This window comes from Saccoglossus kowalevskii, chromosome 8, assembly GCF_978046115.1.
Source record: "Saccoglossus kowalevskii chromosome 8, keSacKowa6.1, whole genome shotgun sequence".
Classification (NCBI taxonomy): Eukaryota; Metazoa; Hemichordata; class Enteropneusta; family Harrimaniidae; genus Saccoglossus; species Saccoglossus kowalevskii.
The window spans coordinates 17148594-17175793 of NC_140648.1; the positions used below are offsets into that span (position 1 = coordinate 17148594).

At 39.1% G+C, this 27200-nt stretch overlaps 2 protein-coding genes across 3 annotated transcripts; one reads left to right on the forward strand and one right to left on the reverse strand.

Moving 5' to 3' along the window:
- LOC100374915 (serine--tRNA ligase, mitochondrial-like) lies at positions 1-27200 on the reverse strand. Of its 2 annotated transcripts, none has more exons than XM_085502274.1 (2): positions 27062-27200; positions 1-1351 (listed from the first exon to the last, which is right to left on the reverse strand). In XM_085502274.1, the coding sequence occupies exon 2, from the start codon at positions 1338-1340 to the stop codon at positions 54-56; it is 1287 nt and encodes a 428-aa protein (XP_085358400.1). In that variant the 5' UTR covers positions 1341-1351; positions 27062-27200; the 3' UTR covers positions 1-53. The 2 variants fall into 2 exon arrangements, with proteins under 2 accessions (XP_085358400.1, XP_085358401.1); XM_085502275.1 differs by lacking the exon at positions 27062-27200 and adding an exon at positions 11910-12094.
- Positions 12179-12879, forward strand: LOC100374766 (histone H1, sperm-like). Its single transcript, XM_002733248.3, has one exon. The coding sequence runs from the start codon at positions 12222-12224 to the stop codon at positions 12744-12746; it is 525 nt and encodes a 174-aa protein (XP_002733294.1). The 5' UTR covers positions 12179-12221; the 3' UTR covers positions 12747-12879.

Here is a 27200-nt window from a genome sequence, read left to right on the forward strand (position 1 = left end):
TTACAAATCAAATATTGACTATTTATTCAAAAATACAGTTTATGTTACATTTATTAAAATCTTGTAAAATGTAGTGGTTTTCTTGTGGGTTTTGTAATGACTGCTTGTCCTCTCATATAAGACTGTAAAGCCAGTGGAATTTCTACACTACCATCTTCTTGCTGGTAGGTTTCCAAAATTGCAATAATCATTCTTGGAACAGCACATGCTGTTCCATTTACCGTACCCACAAAGTGTTCCGAGTTGCTTTTATCTCTATATTTAATATTCAGTCTTCTACTCTGGTAGTCAGTGCAATTTGATGTACTTGATATTTCGCCATACGTGTCCCTGCCTGGCATCCATGCTTCTATGTCAAATTTCCGATATGCCGGTGCTCCAAGTTCTTCTGACGGCATATCTAGAACTCGGAAATGTAGTCCAAGCCCAGAAAAGAGTTGTTTCTGAATAGTCAAAAACTGTTGATGGATTTGGTCACTTTCGATATTGTTCCGAGTAACAGCAAACATTTCAACTTTGGTGAATTGATGCACACGATATAGTCCTCTGGCCTCAGCAGTGTGTGCCGTTTCAGCTCTATAGCACCGACTTACGGCAGCCAGTTTCTGTGGTAAATCACAGTGTTCTAATATACGATTCATATAATATCCAGCCATTGAAATTTCTGATGTCCCAGTCAGACAAAGTTCACTATGCCTATCTGGATGTAGGTGATAAACTTGTGTGTGTAGCCCTGATGTATTCATGCCACAAGCTTCAAAGACCACTGGTCGAACAGCGTCGGGAACTGAAATGCACTTGAACCCTTCTCTCAAAATCTTAGCTAACGAATATTTAACAAGTGCTTCCTCTAATTCCGCACCTGCGCCAAGTAGATAATATGATCTATGACCAGTTAAATGTCCTAAATTTCGAACTCTTAGAATGTTCAATTCCTCTCCTATTGTCACATGGTCTTTAGGTTTGAAATTGAATCGTCTTTTTACACCAATATGTTCGACAAGGTTAGCTTGACTCTCGTCCCCGATCGGCACACTAGGATGCATTGTATTTGGTAGTTGTAACGCAGCATCAGATAATTCTTTGCTTACTCTCCGTCTCTCTAACCTGTCGACTGTCTTAAGTCGCTCAAGCAACTGTTCAACTTTACCAATATCGCCATGTCCTTTTCGGTTGTATTGTTTGAGCTGTTGAACATGCTGTTCAATATAATTACTGTCCAACTTCATTTTGAATGCGCCTCTGCAATCCTTGCTGTAATTTTTACACACAGTGGTGTTCAAATATAGTAGCTTTGATAGGTTTCTACGCAAAGACCAGCACTGGCTAAAAGTTGCCATTTTATAGGTATCTGTAAACAAAAAATAGGTGGCGGAGTGTAAATAACTGGATTTACACATTAAACAAATCAGATCCTATATTGTATATGCAGCTATGCAGGGATCAAATTTTATGGACTCCATCAACTAAAACAGAAATTGTACTAGTATGCAAGTGTATTGGTGACTTAAGTCACAAACAAAAATGTGGCCCCTGATTTTTGGTTTTAAAAATGTTGTTTTCATTTTACCAAAAAACATATTCCATTACATAGCAAAATATTTGTTTAAATCACTATTATCATTCTATGATTTTCTCTTACAGCAATGGCACATCAGTAAATTTATTTACACAACTAGTTGTGTCACAAGACATCTTTGTGTGTCAGTGGCGTACCATATTAGCTTAAGAGAACCCACTAACCGACCTGAATATTTTTATGTCCTTCAAAATATTAGACACACATCACCAATTATTCTGGTTTTCACATTTTCCCAAAACATACGCTAATAATACTTGGATTGTTACATTTTGTGTATTTGTTCACATAGTGCGAAGATTGCTACCAATCCAAAGTGTTATTACCATGGCAACAGTGAAACCAAATGTTATTTTACAATGCATCAGCCACACAAATAAATTGTTCTATATACATGTATATTCTCTAAAAATAAACACTATTACTGAACACATCAAGAAATGGTATTGAACTAATCTGATCTGCATTCATGTTTTTTGAATTCTGCTTTGTAAAAGTTTAGTTTTAATCAACATCAAACAAGAAGAATTTTTATTTAAGTGACTGAGGGGTGTCTCAATAAACACACACACACAAAAAGACCATTATTATACACTTTTGCACATGAAGACCATCTACTTTTTCCATTATGATCAAAAAACGACCAAAAATGTGTAAATTTCAATTTTCTGGAGGTTAGTCATATGTCATCCAAAATTGTTGACAAGTTACCTTGAGATTATGATATAATGATTGTCTATATTAATTGCAATTTTAGACAAGTTTCCATAGGAACCAATTTGAAGAAAACATTGTTGTCAAAACAAACGTAGCTGATGACCATGAAAATCAAAAGTGAAGTCGATATACAATATTTGACTGTGTTATTATTAAGATTGCAGTGCAATACTCCATATTATTATATATCTGTCACCGTAATGCCATAAGTTACAGTGTGCCGTAATTTTGCGGTATTTTACGGGGTATTTTCATCCTACCATATTAGGAATGCGAATTTCAAATATGGAATGATTACGCATGTAAGCGTCCTCTGATAATAAAAACAAACATGGCTGCCACCAGGGTTTGACCGAACTCCACACAAGAATTCTGGGTAATCAAGGAAATACTCGCTGTTACGGCATGCATGATTGGCTGAAAATGAGTCTGCGCACTCAACACTGATTGAAACTAATTAAGAGACAAGTGGAGAAACAGTTTCCTACAAATCGGGGAGAAAATAAATGTTCACATCCAAACGATTCATTGAGGAAACATTAAACCAATCGCTAATAAAATTCGACTTCATTCCTCGTTTTTGCATGGACAATCCCTTGTATACAAACACCTTATTACACGAAGAAAATAGAACACTTTCCCTGGTATATTTGAAAGCGAAATCGCCATCCAACTAAAGTATGACGACCGTCCCTTACTGTTATATAGATTTACCCAGAGTGGGCATGACCACAGGACGACGCCAGCAAGATTTGAGATTCAATCACTCAGTCAAAACCAAAGCAGTTAGCCAATTCGCTAGCAAGTTTGCAAATTGGCTGCCCCAATACTTCTGAGACTTGCTGTAATGTAGCGTATTAATGTGTGTGCACTTGTGAATATCGCAGTGTGTTGAAATTCCCACTCCTTAGAAGTAAGCCTTTTTTTATGAATTAGTAAACTATATTAGTAGCATAAATGCGAAATTATATTATTTTAATTGTCACAATATCTGAAAATGAAAAAAAAAACATAAAAAAATTGACCAACTCCCATGGACTGTGATGCTGCAAGTTATTCAACTTGCTCACTTATTCGCCAAGTAAAGTAGAATATTACCCTTCATTCTGTTGCCATTAAATGCTAGTCATCCTTAAAAAAACAATAAGTTTATGAGGTGCAAAATGGTTTGTGTAGATCAAATCTACTTTCGTCTGCGAATTAGTGAACAAGTTAGCTAACTTGCTGCCCCAATACTTCTAAGATTCCTATAGATAAAATACACGAAATTGCTTTTATTTTACTATCATGATAAAAAAAAATTTAAAAAAAAATATAGCCAGACATTTTTCATCCTGTCACTCGTAAGTTTTAATAGATTCGGACATTGATTCGGGCACAGGTCGGATTTTAGGAACCGAGCCGCTCGTGTCATGTTCGGCGTTTCGATGAACGCAGTAAACGCAGGCTGTTTACGTAGAATACGAGAGAAGTCGGCCAATCGCCAAGTCGGCCTGCAGGAGAAGTCGGCCAGTCACCAAGTCGGCCGGGCGGAGAAGTCGGCCACTTCAACTCTACTAATAGGCAGGGAGACTGTACAAATCTATGTTCGTAAGCTACAGAGCAAATTGCTGAGTTCATATAGGCTACCTACTATAATAGTACAACCACTGCATGTAGGGCTGTTGGGTACCAGGCGACCCCTACATCACAGCATTCGACAAGCAAAAATATTGACCATTCGCCGATACATGGCAGTTTTGGGACTCATTCAGGGTGATCGCATTGAAATACTTATTAGAAACTTTTGACAGATATTTGTTACTCATACGTTATCATTGGATCTTCATTTTTTTAAAACGAAATCTTGCAGTGACACACATGTGTGCCATGAATAATAAACAATGCGAACCTGTAGTTGAGAGAACGTGCCGGCGGCCATATTGTTACGTGGATAGCCTGGCTTTACCACCCTTTTCACGGGGGTGGCAATGTGTCGGTGCATGGTGATTACTAGAACAATGTTTGATTTTCTCTTTCAGTAAAACCTTATGGCAAAACGGAAGTTCAGTGAGGGAAGATTACCTGTAAGGTCATAGTTATTTAGCCAGAAAGAACTAATTATGTTTTGTGCATAAAATATAAGTCTTTTCGTTTTGCACAGAATACATAACAATGACAATGATTTATCTAAAAGGAACAAATAATGTCGTGTTTAATCACAACTATACTCATTGTCTAAACTGTTAATATTTGAACTTGCCGAGGGTGCGAAAGTGTGAAGTTATGCATCACAATGGAAGTGCTTGAACTGCGTATTTGAACTGCTACCCGTGATGTGCGCTACTTTCATAGTTGTTATGTAAGTTCACGTCAACTCAACTGTTTGAACTGCCGTATGATTTTATGAAATGATGTACATTAGAAAACGTCATTTGTTGCCATTTATTATACACATCAATTATATTCATTTTAACGTGAACAAAAAAATGTATTTGCCGTCTTCGTTACGTATAATGTACGTTTAACCATGGAACTATTTTTTAGATCCATGGTTTAATAAATGGCAACTAACAACATTTTCTAAGTACATGTACGGTGTTTCATAAAATAGATGTATTTTTCTTCCAAAATGTTAAGCGATTATTGCTGGATTACAATGCTTTGTCTTAGGTACTACATCCAAACAAGTGATATGAACTTACAGTCATCTCGCCGCCAACTGACACATCATGTGGAAATGGAGAGACGTTGTCTTGAGTCTAGACTACGGATCACAGATACTTATTTATTTCTGTTTTTTACGGATGTTGGATGACAATTATTTATAAAATCAAACTGGAAACATTTTAAAGTCAAGCATTCCATAGTTTATTTCCAAACAGTAAAAATACATCACATAAAAGTAGCCTAGTTCCGTTGCCAGAAAATGCCAATAAAAAAACTAGAGACGTTTCAAAGTAACATAACATAAAGGTAATCGAGTTGCGATGATAAACGATATGGCCGTAAGAGCAACGCATTATCAAGTCGGCAAGTTCAAATATTAACAGCTAGTACAATGGAAAAATGGTTAAGTGGTGTCACAATTACAACAATTCTGGAGGTATAATGAAACACTTAAACACATCCAACTATTGTTTGATCTGTTAATGGAGGATCGAACCAGTCCTATGGATAAGATATATTTTACGTCCAGATTTTACGCCACCACCGGCACTTAGAATAAATATTCACGTCTCTGACGTCATACAGACCTGGATTTGAACCTGTCATTTTATTGTGTTTGACCATGGAGGTATCTCTTTTCTACCTCCATGGTTTGACTGTATACCATTGCGCTGCAGACGCTGTAAACATCTCGAAAAGTGTTCTATATGTAAGTTACACAGGGAATGTATCAGGTATGGTTGATCGACGTTCAATATGAAGCCTTCAAATAAACATTACATAAAGGACAAAATAAACTGTGCTTACGGTACTAACATGGTAATTATAATTTAGCGCACTTGATAATTTTAGTTTATGTACGACCATGGAGGTAGAAAAGAGAAGGAGTCCTTCTCTTTTCTACCTCCATGGTACGACGAAATGTCGGCAATTTAGGGAAAAAATGTATGTGCGGTGAACAGAGATATACCATGGAGATTTATATTTTGAAATCCGTACTTGACGTTCAATAAATATTTTGTATATACTCAACGCCTACGAATGTAGTCTGTACCTTAAAGACCGATTAGTCAATCAAATACAAAAAAATGGATTTCCCCGTGGTTAATAAATACGAAGCATAGTCCGATTATCCGTGGCCTTTGTACACCTTCAATAGCAGTGTAATCTTTGTCGGTGTTTTTATAATAAAAGAAACGCAATTTGTCTGTAAAAACATCGGCAGTTATCACCTTGGACAATAGATGTTAATCGGGTCGGTGTGATGCTTGCTGACATACATCCTGTGGGGTCATGTACTTGGCATACACAAAATAATAGCGCTCAAATGTTGCTCAATCTTTATTAAATAGAATAACAGACTAAATCAGACGGGTATGAACCGGACTTTGGTTTTACAATACAATGTACATTGGATGTTCATTTATTTAGCTCCATGATTGAACAATGTGCTTTGCGGTACGACGCAGGTTACTGTCAGAGTGGACTGCCGCTAAAGCTCGTCAAAAACACAACACAACTGAATCTTTATTAAACACAAACAAGAAAAACATTTTCAGTCCGATGCATTCACTCTGAAATCCCTTCAGTACTCTGTAAATAGAAAGACATGTTATTCACTAACTGTCAATTAAGTTTAGTTTATTCAAGACACAATCGCGTCTCCTGGGAGACGGATATGGTTAAAATAACAATTAACCCTTTTCCGGTCAAGTCGGTGAAAAACCGCCGTCAATATGGGTATGCTAGAATTTCCCACTCCAGCTAGCTAACTGGTTAAGTCGTTGAAAAACGGCCTGTTATTTAGGTTGCTCAGACGGTCAAGCGTTTATAATACGTTGTACGGAACCTGATATTTTACACTTGCGAAATAATGGATGAAGATCATTTGTTTTTGATTCCGTCAAGTCAAATAAATTAACCAAGTAATAAAGAATGTAATTCTATACTCTTGTCTGCTCATTTCACTATTTTACCGTCACAACGCAACGTTTGCGACGACGTAAAAAAAACGCCTTGACCACATTGCAAACTGCAGCATTATAACCGTATTTGAACGATACGATTCACGATTATAACGGTAGTAACGTATTTTGATCAGCTTGGCAAATAGTCCCGGCACTTAGAATGAATAGCATGACGGATTCAAACGGCTGAGCTTGGAATGTCGGCAATCACCAACGTAAAATGACCGGGACAGCTGTTGGGAAATATTCAAGTCCACGTGATTTCACCGTCTGAGCCAGCTATGTGTATGCAAATTGTAACCAATCCGTGTTCGAAAAAATAACATATTTATTTACATAATAATAAATATTCAAATTGTGGCGAGATGCAGTCTTGTCGACATCTGGTCATTCAGTATAAATATGGCCGAAGAAAGTGAGATAAAGCCGAGACTCGCGGTGTGCCTACTTTCCGACACGTACGTCAAAATGCCGTCTTTTACAGATAGGAAGTGTTTTATGAAGGCAAGAAGGAAACTGAAAAAAAAGCGTCAATCGTGCAGTGGCACAGGGAGTGATAAGTTTGACATTGACACGGCAGATTTTTCACCAGCAAAGCGTGGGAAAAGAAAGAAATCCAAAGCAAAGGAAACTTTTGACGTCGGTGAGTTACCAGCCGAACGTACCACGGACACCAGTGATAATAGTCCACTCCAGAAAAGGCGTAAAAAGAAAAAGAACAAACGCAAGTCGGAGACTGTCTCCTCGGACAACGAACATGCAATTACAGAAGAAAGCCGTTCGAAAGACTGCAGGGGCAAACCAGGAGGCAAACGTAAATCGAAGACGAACCGTAAAGTAGTTGATTCGCCAGTTGCCGACAAAGCAAATACCGAAGAAACGGGAGTTGGTCACGCAGAAACACAACGTGTTGTCGAAAATGTGATACAATTTTTGCAAGACAATGTTTGCGACTCCGAACCGTCTACATCCGCCACAACTGCCAACACAGAAAAGCAGGGGCCTGAACATATCGACCAGGCGAGTACGCAACAAAACGTCGATGTCGCCAAAGAAATGGTACAAGAAAATGTATGCGATACAGAACAATCAACGCTTGCGAGTTTCCCCGAAAAACAAACTATTAAAAAACGTGTTGTGTATGCACACGCATCGCCAATGGACACGCGTGATGATGAACTTGTATTGGACGAAAAAACTGGTGAACTACGACACAAAATACCAGATGACTTCATAGTTGCAAATGACGATACAGATTCAGAAATCGATGAAGATCGTGCTGAGAATGACGATTTTTTAGAGCAACGTTACCCGCCAGCACTCGATAGCGACATTGAAATTGAATCAGACACAGAAATTGGCGCTACATTCGATTATGTTGCCTCCAGCACTGGTGAATGGAGAATGGCCACGGAGGAAGACGGCGATATATTTGCCATTCCAGTTTTTGAACACGAACCTGGACCAACTTTCGAACTGCCTTCCTATGCTCGTGAGGTGGAATATTTCTACAAATTTATCCCACCAGAACTGATAGAACTGGCTTCCACCGAGACTAATAAATACGCCAAATATCATCAAAAATACATTGCAAAAAAATTAAATGCTCGCTGGCGTAATACAAATTTCAGCGAAATGCAAGCATTCTTTGGTGTGATGATATGTATGGGTGTTGATCACAAATCGGCAATCGACGATTATTGGTCGAGTGACCCCTTTCTGCAGAACATGGGAATTGCATCAGTAATGACTCGGGCCAGATTTCAAATGCTAATGCGTTATTTCCATTTAGCTGATCCAGTAAATGACCCACGGCGGGATCCTGACATTGAACGTCGTCGTCAACGATCAGAGGCTGACCCGTTGTATAAAATCAATCCGTGGCTGAAACCCGTACTCGAAAATTGTCGGCAATATTATCAGATGGGACAGGAAATTTCGATTGACGAGGGTATGGTGAGATTCAAGGGAAGGTCCATGTTTAAGCAGAGATTGCCCCACAAACCCGACCGTGATGGCTTCAAAATATGGCAGGTGTGCGACTCGACAACGTCTTACATTGCGAACTTTGAACCGTATTTGGGAGTGAAATATAAAACTACAAATGAAGGAAGAAAGAAAGAAACTGGGACAATCAAGAAGACTGTGCACCGGTTGTTACAGCCCTTCACAGAAAAAAACCATATTCTTTTCTGTGATTCGCTTTTTACGTCGGTCAACACAGCCCTTGAATTACAAAACAAGAAAGTGTACATGGTCGGTAGTTTTAGCAGGCGAAATCGAAAAACCATGCCACCGCAATTAATTCCTGAGGGGAAAAGCAAGAAGCTGAAATTGAAAATTGGTGAAATGAAAGCAGCAACTAGACCGGATGACACTATCAATATTACTGCATACCAAGATGACAGCGCACAGTTATTAATTTTAAATACGGTTTACCCCCCACTGGCTACTTCCGCAGAAGCAGTAGATGACGAGAGACACGTGCCTGTATCGTTACAATGTTATAGACAACACATGGGTGGCGTAGATCGGTCGAACCAAAGGCGAAAATACTATCACACGGGCAGAAAAAACAATCGTTGGTGGATCTACATGGCCTGTTACCTCATAGATGTTGCATTGGTCAATGCTTACGAATGTTTCAAGGCATTGAATCGCACGACTAAAGTTACTCACAAATTCTTCAATATCCGCACAGGAAAACAACTGATTGGTGGACACTCGAGTAGAATTCAAAAGTCCATAAGAGAAGTTGGCTCCCTTCCAAGTAACACGTCGTTTATTCGTAGTGAAAACATGGATTCGCACGAAATATGCAGACTATCCGGGCGTCAAAAATCGTGTAAGCAGTGCAGCAAGGACGGGAGAAAAACAGCGAGTGGCCGATTATCAGAAACATCGAAAGGATGCCCAATTTGTAAAGTTCACCTTCATGCAGGCGAATGTTTCGCTGCTTTTCATCACAACATGGCACTGAGGGGAAAACGCACCGTGGGAACACAAACACGAAGTACGGAAGAGCAGCCCTCGACATCAGGCAGACGCATGGGAGCAGCCCGCCGGGGTGGACGACTAAGAAAGGCGTACAACAAATAAATTTGGGACTATTACAGCGTCACGAACTGTACAATAGTTTGAGTTGGTGAAAATACGTTATCGTTAATTTAGTTTCATGCTCAATCTGTATTTATACGTTTTAATGTCAGGATAGTTCATCGGGTCTAGTCGGTGGAAATACGTTTCTGCGTGAGTATATATACACGCCAAGTCCCTGCAGTTACGTTCTCGCTAGTTCGTTTTATTTCAAGTCGTTAAATATACGTTGAAATATTTAGTTAGTTAATCGGGTCATGTCGGTGAATATACGTTGCCGTGTGAAGGTAACCCCGATCAAGTCTTTGCATGTACGTTATCATTAGTTTTAGTCTCAGTTTGAGTCGTTAAATATACGTTGTAAGTGTGGACTTACTCGTACGGTCAAGTCGGTTAATATACGTTAGAGCTTGAATATAACATCAGTTAAGTCACGGAAAGTACGTTGTAATATGTTACACATGTAGTTCAAGTCGTTGAATATACGTTGCAATTTGAAATGTACGCTAACGGGTCCAGTACGTCAAACACGTTTTCCCCCGTACATGTCCCAAATATCCCCATACTCACGCGTTTTTTTTCTTCTTACTTCGAACTTGCATTCATGTAGTGACCTTGTACTTGCTTGTAATGTGTTTTCAATTAAGCAATATTTATTTCAATGTTTAACACGTGTTTATTGAGACTGTACAAAGGGCAAAACATCGTTACTTAACGACAGTAAAAAATGTGTATTGAAATAAAACGGTGATTTTTTTTATACGAGAAATTGTTGTCCATGGTGGTAATGAAGTGTGTATGCAAACAGATTGCAAAAAATGTGAAAACTGTGGTTGATACAGTCTGTTAACTATGGCCTATTTTTGCAAAAATGTCTGGCAGGATAGCATGCACAGATGCTGGCTACTGGAGTGCATTGAATCATGACCGTTTTTCAACGACTTAACCTGATAGCGTGAAACTCCCCTGACCGGAAAAGGGTTAAATACATTGAATTCCTAGTCTGTAATGTAATAGCTGACTTCTCACTTACTCACATTTTTTTAATAGTACGTGACGCACGAAAACACATTTTCCGTAATCAACGTGTACGAACGCAATCTGTACTGTAAAAACCGACTTCTGACTTACGTCTATACTGTACTGGCCAACTTCTCACTTTCGTACTTGACACATGAAAAACAATGTTTGTAGTCATTATGTACGAACGAAGTCTGTACCGAAATGGCCGACTCCTCACTTTTGTACTTGACGCACGAAAACATATTTGTAGTCAATATATACGAGCGTAGTAAGTACCATGTCCAGTAATGATCGACTTTTCGAGAAAAAAAATGTAAATATGTGTGAACGTAGTATGTACGTAATGACCGACTTCTCCGATGTTTCACTGGCCGACTTCTCCGATGCTCACAGGCCGACTTCTCGCACTGGCCGACTTCTCGCACTGGCCGACTTCTCCGTTGTTTTGCTGGCCGACTTCTCCTGCTGGCCGACTTCTCTTGTTACCTTTACGTAAGGTGCTTTATATATTACAAACCGAGAAAACTAAATGGTGACATTTTCGTGAATGAATTGCCCATTTAAAATTTAAAAATATATATATGCCACAGCAAAGATCCACACATTTGAAGAAACTCTGGTTTCTGCGGCAGTCTAGCTGACAATATTTTGGTTTCTACAAAGTGCGTGCAAAGATGGCGACGGCATGTGTTAGTGTCACAAGTTTTGATGAAAGATTTCCCGACAAGAATAAACTAAATTTCAGTAAATCACAAGAATTTGAAAAATATATTATCCCGAAGGAAACTGCCTGATTATTTATGACTTGTTAGATTGCTTTTGTTAGTTTTACAATAAGCTGAAATAAGGTGTGTAAGTAGAACTTGATTATGACTTACTTCAAATGACGCTCATATATGATAAAGGTGACTAAACCAGTTATTGATTCAATCCAGATGAGCCTATGATTATGCTAAAGCTTATCGATTCAGATGATTTAAAAAGCTTGATGACACCAACGTCAAATTCGGTGGCGAACGCAAAAACTAACACAAAACAGAGACACGGCATCCATCTTGGTCCCAGGCATAGAATGCACGAGTGGTGCTTTCTCTGACGTTCGCAATCGGTCTATAAATAAGCGCGCCAGCCGCGGCAAAGATTCAATTTGTGTTTATACTTCGTTTAGCAAGTTACGCAAAACATTCATCATGAGCTCATCTGGATCTCCAAAGAAGAAGAAGATGGCGGCGAGGAAGAAGCGGGCTACACCATCCCACCCGAAAACCATTGACATGGTAGTAGCAGCGATAACGGCACAAAAAGAGAGAAAGGGTAGTTCTGCTCAGTCTATTCGCAACTACATCAGGAGCAACTTCAGTGTACCTGCGTCTCACCTGAATTCTATGGTTCGTCGTGCACTCAAGTCTGGTTTGGAGTCTGGTGTACTTGTTCGTCCTAAAGGAGACGATCATGTTGGTGTGACCGGTCGATTCCGTGTCGGTAAACCCGCTGCTAAGCCAAGAGCAAGGAAGGCCGCAAAGAAGAAGACTCCTAAGAAGAAGCCACGGGCAAGGAAGCCAAAGGCAAAGAAAGCGAAGTCCCCAAAGAAGAAGGCTAAGAAGGCAAAATCTCCCAAGAAGTCTGCTAAGCCAAAGAAACCAAGGGCAAAGAAACCAGCAGCTAAAAAGCCGAAAGCAAAGAAGAGGTCGCCTAAGAAGAAATCCAGGAAGTAGTAATTTTCTACTTCAACCAAACCAAACGGCCCTTTTCAGGGCCAACACATCCTCCAAAAAGAGTTACCGTACTATGTCTGTCAATTTTTTTTTGTGATACATGTTAATATATATAAATATTTGTTTCTAGCTGCTCCTGTTCGATTTGGCGGGATTCATGATTCCCCCACCATTATTTGCAGTGTGTACTTTGATGAGGACACTCAATTATGAGTCCTAAGAGAGCGCGCCAAGTTCATTGCTGAAAATGCCCCATATTCGTTTTCGTTCACGTTGTCAAATTCCCGCCATTTTTACCTAGACCGTGTCTCAGTACAATGCTGGAGATGAAAAAAAAAATCTTCACTAAATAAGATATTGGTACCATTGCAGCCAGAAAGCGGTAGCACACACAGTGCTGTTGCGACATGTTTTGATTTTAACATAGATTGGTTTTTGCACCTTGCTTAGACTCGTAATTTTAGAGTACGTCTAGCGCCGTTGTGTCGGTGTTTCGAGGACGCCGACCTGCAGCGTTAATGCGTGTTAAAAGACGCGCGCTTTTTGAAAACGTTGAATGCGGGGCGCTTAGGACGCGACTCCTACTATCCAGTACGCGAGCGCGGGTTCGAGTCACGCACACAGTGATATATTGAAGATAATATTAGGTAATCGTAGTCCTAAATAACTATTAAAAATAGCTATTTTTAATAGTTATTTAGGACTACGATTACCTAATATTATCTTCAATATATCATACTTATCAGTCCGAGCAGCGTTTATTTATTTACGCACACAGTGCATGTTTACTATAATTTCACCGGCACAGCGCGCACAGAGCCCATAGAAATGCACAGTACAGTGGCGCGCGTCTTAGCAACTTGGAACGTCTTGTGACGTAGTCCGCCCCCGAGGATAGAAATAGAGTAATCCGACGAGCGCTTCTCGAAAGTACGCCCTCATACGCCGCCGCCATTACTGGGGGGGGGGGCATATACCACTCAAAGTCATAGCGTCCCATAACAAATTACGTAAAAATAATAATATTTATTAATAACATGCGAACTCGTACTATTGCCACCACTACAAACTCACCTACAAATATTTAATACGTATTTCCAACGATTATTTCCATGGATATTTGGAAAGACGATGTTAGAGACTGGCTAACAGGTGGAGCCGAATGATCAACGGAAGGAGGTCAAACTCAGGGCTAGAGACTGGCCAAAGCTGGAAATTCAGACTTTGTGTAGAAATTGTTGTAAAACTGGATTTTGTTTCGTTCGTGTGCGTCCAAATCGTTTTTTTTTTTTTTTTTTTTTTTGCACGTACAGACTTAAGCTGTTTTCCAAAACGATCAATGGAGAACAGACGTAGGAGAATTATTCTCGTTAGTAACTGGGCAGTCCCCTACCAACACGGTCGGTGTACAGAATCGTAGGTTGTTCATATAGTACGATTTAATTTTTGAGACTTACTAGGGTTAGTGGATAGTCATTCTTTGTAGAAAATGATGGGCATTGATCGCCAAGAAGATCGTTGTAACTACACTGATGAAAATAACATAGCAGCACAAGCAATTTCATAACTATTCAAAATATTTAGGCAATTGAATGCTGATGTAGAAAAAAAATAAATAAAAACCAAAACTCTGTTCTTTGGACATCTCAGAGAAAGCTACGTATCACAGGTAGTGCAGCTGCAAGCGTCCCAAAGAAACTGAACACCGATCCCTCAAAATGGATTCGCAACCATGTTCACCCACGCTTCACAGGTAATGCAGCAACAACCGCAGCCAGTAGTTACTAAACCCAAGTGCAAATTGCAATGTTTTGCTCAAGAAGAACAAAGTGCAAGTTTCTTATTTGGGGTCCTAATGACTATGCGACTGCTGATGTTTCACTAGATTTACCATGCGCTGAAATATAAAAGCACACCATGTTGATAACTTGTGATAAATTAGCTAAAAACCGCTATACAAAAGTTTCAATCTGAGCCCTGAAAAATACATTAAGGGGCAAGGTCTTGACATCATGTACAGTAATTATAAACACTGACTCAGCATGCAACTCAACATGTTATTATTTCCATTAATAAGAAATAAATTAAAAAATGATAAAAAACTGTGAGAACTATTTAAAGTTTACTTGTAGTAACAAGTCAACTAATTTGGTAAACACAAAGGCTGTGTTGATCAAGGAAGGCATGTTAAAGCACTGTCACTTAAATTGAAGGGTAAAATTTGGCATCATCAATGCACGTGCGCTGAGATGCTGTTGCGCATTTTGTTAACAAGCCCTGGAGGTACTAGTACGACTGCTTTAGTCAACATTTAGCACAAAATTCAATGCATTGATTTTGTCCAATTTCACAATTATAGAGTCAACTTTACATGTACTAAATTTATGATCTTATCGTGGTGAAAGCATGAGAACTCAACATGGTGTTTTACATTGTACATGTATTTTACTGGTGTATTTAATACTGTCTACCAATTTCATGTACAAAGTAAACTACCAATTTGTGAAAATGCACAGACTCATTTTTTCACATTCATATTGTTTATATCAAGCATTGATATGAATGTAAACAAATGAGCCTGTGCATTTTATCAAACAGTTGACTTGCAAAATTACAATGAGAAATCAAAATCTAAATGTTGCATTATTGCAAGGGGAACTATTGAAATAAATTCAAAAAGTGGAAAATTACAAATTTATTTTTCCATTTTGCATTCTTCATATTGAAATCAATTTCTTCTTGAACATGAAGGGTCCCACGCAGTGTTACTTCAAATCTTTCAGTCGTAATCACAGTGAATGCAACATCACGAATAACATCTACAAGTTTGTTTACAAACAAACGAGAGTAATTAGAAGCTGCCTCCACATATTTTCGTAAGATACTCCCTGTGTTGTATTATGCTTCAATACTCGTACTGTTATTACGAGTACAACACAAACGATGTGGATCGGCGAAATTGGCTTTGTTTACATTTTTGTGAGACGGGAACTTTTCATTTGTATCACTAGATGCGACGAAGTTTGCATTACTAAACATTCGTTTTACTGCTATAAATCGTTCTATTTTGACTTACCCGACTATCATTCCTTGGAAAGAAGTATTTCTTTTGTATAATCTGCTTCCATTTCATCAGAAGCTTGGCAGACTCTGTTTTTTTTTCCCGTTTGGTAAGGTTGCCTCCCGGGGAGTGCTATATGTATATGTGCCGCCAAAAGGGGTCCCAACTTCACCACTTCTGTCTAAAAAGGGGTATGTTATTTTACCCTGTCTATCTTTTTGTCATTATTTCAGTCTGAAAAGAGGACTATATTTTCCAAAGACTGTCTCTAGACCTTGAGTGACCCAACAATCAGGAAAATTGAGCTGATTTTTTTTCTGTAACTTCAATTCGGTCATCAAATTATGTCCCCGGGAGTTAATCTAGGTAAATAAAAATAGCTGACCACCCACCCCCATTTCCCGGAATAAATAAACCTGAAACGGATATCGATCCTCTGATTCGCTTTTTACCATTTATGCGTACTGTCTGGAAAGGGGTGTCAAATATCCACAGTTTGTCTGAAAAGGGGTAGGCAATTTGAGTTTATTTCTGTCTGATAAGGGGTAGGCGTTTCAAACAACCAGCTACACACCCCTGTCAGTATTTTTGCAAGTACTCCCCTCCCGGGGGTTGCCTACATTCGCACTCATCATGTGTCTTTGGTGAATGGATTTAGCACGTAGTTTGTTTCCATTTTTTAAAGTTTTTTATCGTTGTTCGTGCATCCTAGAAACTTACAGTTTTTTTCTGACCCTCCCATGATCATAAAAACATTGAAACTATAACACTAGTTAAAATTATGGTATAAAATTTTGATCAAAACAATATTACACTGACGAAAGATTTCCACTCGATTATCGATACACGTTGCCCCCCGGTAATGGCGGCCGTGAGCGCGCCGCCTACGGCGAAGGGGTAATTCATCTGCTTCTCGGATTCGTCTATAATAGGTATCCTCGGGGGAGCTACGTCACATTCGTTCTACGTTGCTAAGACGCGCATCACTGTACCACGTAATTTTATGAGCGTTGTGCGCGCTGCTGTGGAACGCCGGTGGAGCCGGTGAAAAATCGAGAAAACAACACAAACTCAACTTTGAAGTAATCCTGAACAACCAAATTCATATATGTTACACACGTAGGGCTAATCTTGTTACACTGCTCAGGGGACTCAATCAATCATCGCAAAGTACCGTTTTCTGCGAGTTTTTGATCTTTGTTTTCACCGTGATGGTTGCCAGGCGGTAGAAAATGCCCGGATGTCCGCCCCCGAGGATATGTATTATTATTTCAACTCCCATATTATGTTATGATGGATTCTTATCGTCGTTGGTGTGGGGTTTATTTTCTCGGATTTGAACTCTAGTTAGTTACAAATTGTAATGTATGTGTTTGCACACAACTTTAACACTGGTAAAGAAGGTGAAAAACGTTAGCTGAGAAAACGTGCGCGAAACCGACTGGTGGCGCTTTAACTTGAAACTCGTCTATGTCATTTCGATATAATATAATCGATCGATTTTTGCGCCAGATGTCGGACCGCGCCTTTCACGGGATACCAGAGATATTGCAGTGAACTAAAAAAAATGAAATAAATAATGAAACACTGACAGTTTTAAACAATCACATTTAATCTATTAGGTATATTATAAAACCCGGTTGCCAAGGGCAGAGCGTCGGGATCCACCTTGGACCACTCGTTCGCTCGTGGTGGCATTGTAATTCGATGACAGTACATCTCTGATAAATGTTTTCCCGGCTTTCTTGGCGTGTGTTATACAGCGTATCCCACTGGCATAATGAGTTGCGACATTGTTTAGCAGCAATTCTGAATGACACTGTGGAATATTAAATGCCATCAATGCCAGGTTTTGTCGGTTTTCTGAGAAATTATGCAATTAATATCGTGTTACAGACAATTTAACATGTTATCATGCATTGTATTTACTCGGATATGACGTCACGACTAGGTCAGAATATCTGTACTCGGCAGTAGCACGGAGCAGTCCCATCACGATAAGCCACCACTACAGCACGATTTCTACGACGAACGGTACTTCACGCTGTGTACTCTATACATAATTATGAGAACTCACTGTGTTCATTATCGAATACACCTAGTAAAGCAAAATTTGTCCGTTGAGTAAAATTGTTAATATTGTACAACAATCCCTCTATAGCGGGAATGTGATTGTACTAAGGAATTATAATCTGTTCATTGAAAGCGCATGAACTGAACTAGTTCCTATGCGTTCGAACTTCGACCCAGCGGAGACAAGGCATTGCGAATGCCGCCCGGGGCCATTTCTCAGATACTAGTATACTTTGAACGACCACATTCAAACTTAACATACATACCATGTGCACATCATTTTGCATTCCCATTTAATCAAGCATGGCTGACTGGCGGCCATTTTGATCCTTAAAATTGTTAAATTTTTCGGAACCGTTTTTCGGAGATCGGGGCAATTTCATTCAAACTTTGTATCAATGTTCATACCGATTTTTCACTAATATATTATTGAGTTGAAAGCTTGCTTACGGCCATTTTTAGTTAATAAAATGTTGAAAATCACAATTTCATTTCTTCAATTTTGTTTCTGATATGCATTGTTCAATTCGTTTTCCATTTGTATATGCTGGTTGAACAGACTGGGTTACTGGTGTACGTAAAATTCTTTATCAGCATACGTGTGACATTATCCGCCGTATCCGCACCCGTATCAGTATACATGCTCCGAAGTAGCTACAAATGATAACGGTTTGCAGTAAGCGAATGAACAGTCACGCACACACTCCGTGATAACCGTGTAAATTATACGGCTACCTAGTACCATTTCATATGCTTTATATTCATCGTCCCTCGCCATATTATATGGATCTATATACTGATTAATCACAGGATTCTCCTTCAAATCTATGCACAATGGAAATACACAGGATTTGTCTCATGGTCATCATAACGTTAGACACAACGATATTCGTTGAGGGACTGTGCATTAGACGATATCCTCAGGGCGGAGCTACGTCACAAGACGTTCCACGTTGCTAAGACGCGCACCACTGTACATGCATTTCTATGGGCTCTGTGCGCGATGCTGTGGAACGCTGGTTGAGCCGGTGAAAATTCGAGAAAACAACACAAACTCAACTTTGAAGTAATCCTGAACACCCAAATTTATATATGTTACACGCGTAGGGCTAATCTTGTTACATTGTTCAGGGGAGTCTCAACAACTATCCCAAAGTACCGTTTTCTGCGAGTGTTTGGCCACAGTCCCTGATGGTTTGACCTTTGTTTTCACCGCGAGGGTTGCCAGGCGGTGAAAATGCCAAGATGTCCGCCCCGAGGATACGAATATTTGCACACAGGGAGCCCAGGAACAATAATCAACTGTAGTACGCAGTCTCTATGAGCGCGGGGGGGGGGTATCGGCTGGTATCGAGTGTAAGAAATAGACAAGGGATGAAGGCTCCAGCCAGCTCACATTTTTTAAACTCGAAAAAACAGACAAAAAAAATAAAAAATAAAATCTAAAAAAAATACCAGGTTGAAGAATATTAGTTGCTCCTTCGAATTTCGCCAAAGCCTTACCTACATTTTACCGATATCTGCAGAATAAATCAAGAAAACTACACAAATTGACTCCATTTAGGAATTCCTAACGGTTAGTCCGAACGCACGACACCGTTGGAGGCGTGGCCTGTTCAGCATTTGTCAACAACCAATCACAAGACTGGTTACGAGTTAATGTCATCGAGCACAATTTCCCACTAAAAAAGAAATGAAAAACAGCGAAAAAAAGACAATTTCCCCATTTTCTATGACATTTCTCGACAAATTGGGCCTTTTTTTTGTATTTTCGGCATCTTGGTGCCATTAACCAATACAAATGAAATCATAAAGAAGATGACATATACGTGTAGGCTTCTATTTTTCACCTTCATGGTATAGGTAAATCCGCCGCCGGCATGCACATCACAGTGTTTCTACATTTCGATCATCACCACGTATTGATAATAATGTGAATACTATCAAAACAAAAGTTTTATTTTTATGAAAATGCTCACACAATACTCAAATTTACTCACATTCCTTCTGTTGGTTTTGAATTTAGGCTGTGCTTTTACTAAACACCGGTACAGTTATTATTATTTTTTTTTACCGAGAATTAACTAACGATAATTCATTTTGTATTAATACTTGACAGGGGCGTGTCACATCGCATACCGGGAAACGAGGAGGAAATAGAAAAAAAGGCACATGATCTAGTTTGAAGCTACACTATGAGGTCAATTTGATTTGTGCGATTACGATTCGTGGAAAACACGTGGTAGTGTTTTATTTTCCACTGTCTACCTTGAAATTAGGGCGTACAATTGCAATGAATCCAACAGCGACTATGTCACGTGACTTCCCGGACCTATTGCTTTTTCGGCGGTTTGTGTACAACTGTTTGTGCCCGGAAAGAAAGAATACGAAGAAATTGCCAAACTTTTGTAGTAGTACTATTCGTAGTAGTGTCATGAATTTGTTTTCGCGTATCTGTTGACCGACTTATTTAGTTGATTATTAGCTGAATTGCTGTGTTATGTCTGTCATCGTTTAGGCAGGCGAGGTCCTGGACGGAACTCGACTCAGTGATTTGGAACTAATTACGAGATAACCGTCGCTTTTCAGACTACTATTTCTGACAGTTGGTATTCGTAGTTATTAATGTAGTGAACGATTAATCAAAAAATATGACGTGTCCAGTACTTAGTGTGATTGGCTTTATTACTGAAGGTTACGCCCTAGAGTCTTTTTTCTGCTTTGTAATTGGTTAGAGTTTTGAAAATGAATAAAGTTGTTTTAGTTGGTCTTGGCGAGTACTCCACTACAGAGGCAGTCTAGAGTCCAGTCCTGGAGAGTCTAAGGCAGTCTAAGCACAGTCTTGGGCGCGTCTTGGGTCAGCCTTGCGATAGTCTTGGGGATTTTTTCCCCATGGCGCTGTGACTTATAGAGTGCTCGACTGATCGACTAAGACGAGAGTTGAAACGTATTTCGTTGTGTGTGTCTTATTTGACTTTAAAGCTTAAGTGACTTTCCGATCCCGTGCCTCAAGGGGACGAGATATAGAGACGAGACGAGATTCCCCCCTGACAAGTGTGGAGAACCCCAGAGAGAAGATTTTCCCCCTGATAGTAGTATGGCACTTTATCAGAGATTGAACCGGGAATGCGACCAAGTCTCTGATCATTTTCATTTATATGTGTGCAGAGTTAACCCGGGTCATTTGCACTTAAAATAATACCATATAATGAATATTTGACATTTTGTCTATTTGATCATGCCGGAAAAGACCAATTTGATAAAAATGAGATGTATTGCAAGAGCGTTTTGTGTCATTTCAACTTTTGTCGGTGTATTCATGTTAAAGGGCGGTGGTCGTCGCGCAGCGCGTGTTCGAATTTCATTTAAACAAACAATGTATTTTACACGCGTTGTGTGTACGTCGCTAAGAGTCCCATATCATACATATATCGAACAGAACGCGGCGGGACGACTACCGCCCTTTAATGTTACCCGCACGCACGCGTCTAACCACATGTAATTAGAATAACTTGAGTTGAAATTAAAATTTACCCCAATACTCTTAAGACAATGAGTGTCCGGCAGCTTCCAGGGCGAGTTTCAATCCTTGTGTTATTTTTTTTATCCCAGAAACCCTTGTTCCTATCTAAAGACAGTACTAGTATATTATTACTATACTGTCTGATCTAACCAATGCTCGTGTCAACAGTATATTTGGAGTTTACGTTATAGATTTACAACTTTTGGTGGTCCAGTAAAGTTACGGCATGGAGCTCCATAGTGGCGTCAAACATCGCGTGGGATTCGATAAACGCGAAAATATTTTGGGGGCATTTCCATGCTTAATAATGTGCTGTATACATTTGATGATAGACAATTTTGATTAAGTGAGGGTATTCGGAATCAATATTCCTCTGTCGAAGATCGGCCTGTCGATGTGAGCTACGAAATAAAGAAATTCGAGTTGAAAATCAAATCGTTCGATTTTTGCGGCAGACGTTCGACGCGCGTCTTTTATGCATCTCGCGAGATCTCGCAGTTGAACGGAAAATCACCTATGGTCATCCATCTTGATTCTTCAGCAAAGGATTATGGGTAAATTATGACATCATATGATCTGTTGTCAGAAATTGAAAAAACGATTTGTGTATTCATGTTAAAGGGCGGTGGTCGTCGCGCAGCGCGTGTTGGAATTTCATTTAAATAAACAATGTATTTTACGTCGCTATGAGTCTCATATCGAACAGGATGCGGCACGACGACTGCCGCCCTTTTATTAATATTTTGATTCACAACTTGAATTAGCGTAGTAATTCTATTAATCATTTTCCATTAAATTAAATGGACACAAAATAAATAACAATATTGGGTAAGCTTTGTGACCAGATGTGTGTTGTTATCGCGCGATGATATCGTCACGAAGTGCCAACGACCAACCGAGCACGACCGACGCGTGTACACAACAACACATACACTTGAGGGCAGCATGCATCACAGTATGCATCACATGAGTAAACAGAAATATCAACCAACCGGATCGGTACAAATGATTGGAATCAAAGAGAATGGTTCCCATGTACTTACATTATTTTAGCGGTATTAAATGTGGACTCCAAGGTCATGTGGATAGGTGGACACAATTTTAGGAGCTAAAGGGCGGTGCTCGTCGCGCCGCATCCTGTTAGATATGGGACTCGTAGCGACATACACAAATACATTGTTTGTTTATATGAAATTCGAAGACGCGCTGTGCGACGACCACCACCCTTTAATTTGTTTTCTAATTCCGATGAAATAACTCAAATTAATACGTTTTTTGTCATTTTTCTGAAACTTGCTGAAAGGAAAAAAATGCCTCGGGCGTTTTAATTCGAAATGTTATATCGGAGTTAAAAAAAGTTTTAAAATGGAAAATACGATATTCCCACTGATTCGTTCATTTATACTACTCAGGGATTATCCGATACTGTAAACCATTTATATTCACTGTTTTAATATTTCGAGAATTCTTCACTTAACTTTAATTTGCTAGTGAAACAATGTATCATGTTGTTAAATCACACCAGTGAAGATAACCCCATATAATATATAATAATTTAACTACGTCAAAGTATATGGACTATGGTCGAAGTCGATTCATTTTTGGATATTGTTGGTCGCTTATCACATTTGAGTTGCGGTTACGACTCGGAGGTTAGTTTCGGTTTCCACGCTCGAATGAACCAGACCAATCAAGTACTAGTAGAAATATGACAGTTAGTTAGCTGTAACATAAACCCCAGGGTTTATCGCTGCGTAATTACAGAAAAAAACACAAATACGAGTAGCAACGGACCATAAACACGGTTATAAACTAAGGAATTTTATTGGATACATAACATGACATACATTTTGTGTATCTATTACAAATAAAATATCTATTGCAAAAATAAAACCCCTCTGTTCTTATTTAATTTTGTATTTTGTAAATATTTGGCAAATGCAATACCACAAATGCATATTGTTATAAAGTTGCTTAGTCTTTTCTATTCTAGGTTGTTTTGATATCACATTCTTGAATTCCCTCACCCCCGACTACTTTTTCATTGCATTTTTGTTTACAAAGTCTAATCTAGTGAGTGGTATTCTTTTTCGAATTACCAATTAAAATTCGATTTCTAAATTATGGTCACCGTGACTGATTCTAAACATTGTCACAATTCTCGTCATGTTTTATTTCATTTACTTTTTTTTTTATTCCATTCCAAAGTCTGTTTTAAATAAATGGTACGTTCTTAAAAGGGCGGCAGTCGTCGTGCCGCGTCCTGTTCGATATGGGACTCATAGCGACGTATACAACGCGTGTAAAATACATTGTCTATTTATATGAAATTTGAACACGCGCTGCGCGACGACCACCGCGCTTTAACTTGTTTCCCACATTTTGATTAATTCTACTGAAATTTATTTGTTTCTTCCAGAACTGTTTTTACTCATTTGTTAATTTATGGCCCATAGTTTTTGAGAGTTTCCCAATAAATTTGTCAATATTTTTGAATATTTGAATGTTTTGACAGTTTGTTTAGTCTGCATCAATATTTCATTTGAGCTCTTTGTGCTTTTATTCTAATTGGGGTTCTACAATTTCACCACTCACGACAACATTTGGAGTTACTTTACACATAATATAATATAAAGCGACAGAATTAACTAAAAATATGCTAATTAAGTGCAGAATATAATATATATATATATAATCAGGGGTTAATGTTTCAAAAATCTGCTACTTGTGTGAATTAATTTACCTTGCATATTTTTACTTAATAGACCGATGAAACGCATACAATCCTTCCTGGACTAAAATTTAACAGATTTCTCATCGTTCGGAGAGTAAGACAGAGTTTTCGTTCTCGTCCACGGCTCAATACGAGTCTATTTGATACCGTGTCGGCGATACATCGTCCGTCACGTGTTACTGACGCAGTGGCGGCGGCACATGGGTCGGTCGCCCTTCCAAAATCAAGCTGAAACCCTTTGTGTCAACAAAATTTGCCTCTCAAAATGCAGGAAATAGCGTTTCAGAGGGAGGCTAGAATTTAAAACTGTTAAGGGGGTCCCCTAGTAAAGTCGCGCCTTCGGCGCAAGATTAGTGAGCAGACCCCCCCCCCCCTTCCATGCAAAATTTTGTGGCGCCGTCTCTGTGACGGTTGTGAAATGAATGATTGAACTAAACTGCCCCAAAACAGACTAAATAGGGAAAAACATTTCACGCAAGTGACTTCACACCCATGTGTAACGGAGATTACGTGGCACTGACATTTTATAATCATCATATCGATCGAAAGATCGCGAACCATGTTATTCTATTAGTAGAAATTATAAGGCACAAAGCACAAGGTTTATTTTGTTTCTTAGCGTGCATGGCTAAGGTTGCAATTCATGTCAGCCGTCGTAATAAAAGGCAAAACAAAGGATCGAGTGAGCCTCTGGACATTTATATTCAAAGTATTAAGTCGAGGCTTGAAACAGAATATGAATGTTTCCGGATCATGAACCAACTGCCTGAATTTGAGATTATGTGGACGGTAGAGGATGCACTATGTAAAATCGAGGATAACACACTTCGCATTCTACTGTAAACATGGCAGGTACGATATATTTAAAGCAGGAAGTTGCTTTGTCTTGTTGTTAAACATCGATACAAACGAACATCATTGTATTTACAAACTTAGCACACGCACAGGAGCCAAGAGTTTTGTCCTCTTGGTGGGCTATCATTGCACACACTTACAGCAGCGCATATATGTTTTATGTTACTTGTTCTGTGTTTTAAATGTTTTGATTTTCCCTTGGAATTTGGCAGGGGGGTTGGTACCCCCTTAAGTGCGAACCGGTGTCACCGGCCTGCCTACGGGGTTCCAAGGTGTTTTTGTACTGTTACGTGATCGTCTTTTATTTTATTTTACCCGTGAACCAAAAAGCATAATATAATATAATATAATATAATATAATATAATATAATATAATATAATATAATATAATATAATATAATATAATATAATATAATATAATATAATATAATATAATATAATATAATATAATATAATACAATATAATATAATATAATTACCCCCTTTATTGATGTGCATAATATAATATAGAATGTGACGGCAATAGAATGAGCGACCTTGAAGTAACCTTGGGCAATACATGAGTAAAATCGTGAAGATCACGTGACTACTATATGTGAGTGAAGCGGTGACTAATGGCAACATTTACATGTATATCAGAAAGTATGAGTCACACAGCAACATTCCACAGCAGTAAGTATTCCCCATTGACACGCGCGTATATCGTTGTAAAATATAACGACATCGACGGATTTGCAGGTGGCCGAGTCCACAGCACAAAACTCATAGGTTGTAAAGTTTAGGCAGTAGGTATAAGGGCATTGACTGAAGCCCATGTGGTGGCAACTTTCGAATCACCCGCATTCCTGGTGGCCGGGACATTTTCTGCCCGGTGCTGTGACACTGTGAAATCAGAAAAACATTGAGTAATTTTCCAGAATTTTGTATACTCTTTTGGTGTATATTTTTATTCAAATTTGTCTGTAGAAAAATTACAGAAGACGAGTTTAATATGAGCAGTGTCATTTCCATGTGTTATTTTATGTGTAAAGTTTGAAGGTTGTCTCATAGTAGCTGAGTCACTCGTTCAAACATGGGCGTGAGCTATAGAGCGAGGAACTGTTGCCGACAGATAACGAACGATCGAGACCCATAATTTTCTCACATTATTGAATAAATATTTCTGTTGAAATTCGATGTTAAATTAATTTGTTGTTATCAGTAACACTTGAAATACGACCACGGAGAAAAGGTGTTGGTCGAATACCGTGTGCCAATCACAGAGGTGACCCGGGTATGTGAACGCGATCGAAATCCCCCTAAAATGCGTCGTTCTTGCTGACAAGATGAATGACAGCAGTTGGTCGACAGCTGAGAATCACCTACTGACAGTTGTCACCCGGTTACTCGGGTAAATCACTAGCGGTAATCGGGCGACCAAGTAAAACGCCGGCCGAGCGAAGCGAGTGTAACTCGTGTGTACATCTCGGTGTACATCTCGGTGTACGAGTATGGAACTCCCGGTGGGCTTCAATAGACCATGAGGTGATTGTGTTTATGGTATACAGACGTTGTCACGAGTCAACACTTCGCCTGAACTTGGGTGCCATGTTCCCAGTGTGTTTTTTTCTGTAATTCTGAGTGATTCATATCCTCAAAGAATACCATGAACTGTTAATTTCTCCGTACTGATGGTGATAACGTCATTCGAAGAAGGGGATTCCCTTTATGTGGAAATGACTCCCTAGGCTACAAATACTTTCTAGTAGCAACGCCGCTATTTCTATATTGTAACCATGGACACAAATCATATTTTAACGCACTTTTCTGTTTTGTTTTTTTTTACTAAAATGCATTAGTGTTTAAAATTGGGTTTAAAATGGGCTGAGAGTATGCAGGGAAGTTCGCATGCATGATCGATGGTTTATATACAGAAAGTTAGAGAGCCTAGCGAGGTGGCGCGGATTCTCGGAATTTGTTGTACATGTATATTACAGTGGACCATTCGACTGTACTGCGTACGGATGATCAAAGCGGTCGTTTACCAATTCCGTTTCTTTTTAGTATAAGTTAAATTGGACAATACTTACAAATAATTCCTATATGCTGGTGTCGCTCTGAAGTGTTCGTCAACAACTAGGTCAAACTCAACGTTCATGGAATGCCAATCTGCGATTCCGTGTGTAACGTCACCGATGTTATGCTACCGATGACACTAGTCTACTAACT

Coding starts and splice junctions, on each gene's coding strand:
- LOC100374915 (XM_085502274.1), bottom strand. CDS start 1,340: ATGGCAACTTTTAGCCAGTGCTGGTCTTTGCGTAGAAACCTATCAAAG.
- LOC100374766 (XM_002733248.3), top strand. CDS start 12,222: ATGAGCTCATCTGGATCTCCAAAGAAGAAGAAGATGGCGGCGAGGAAG.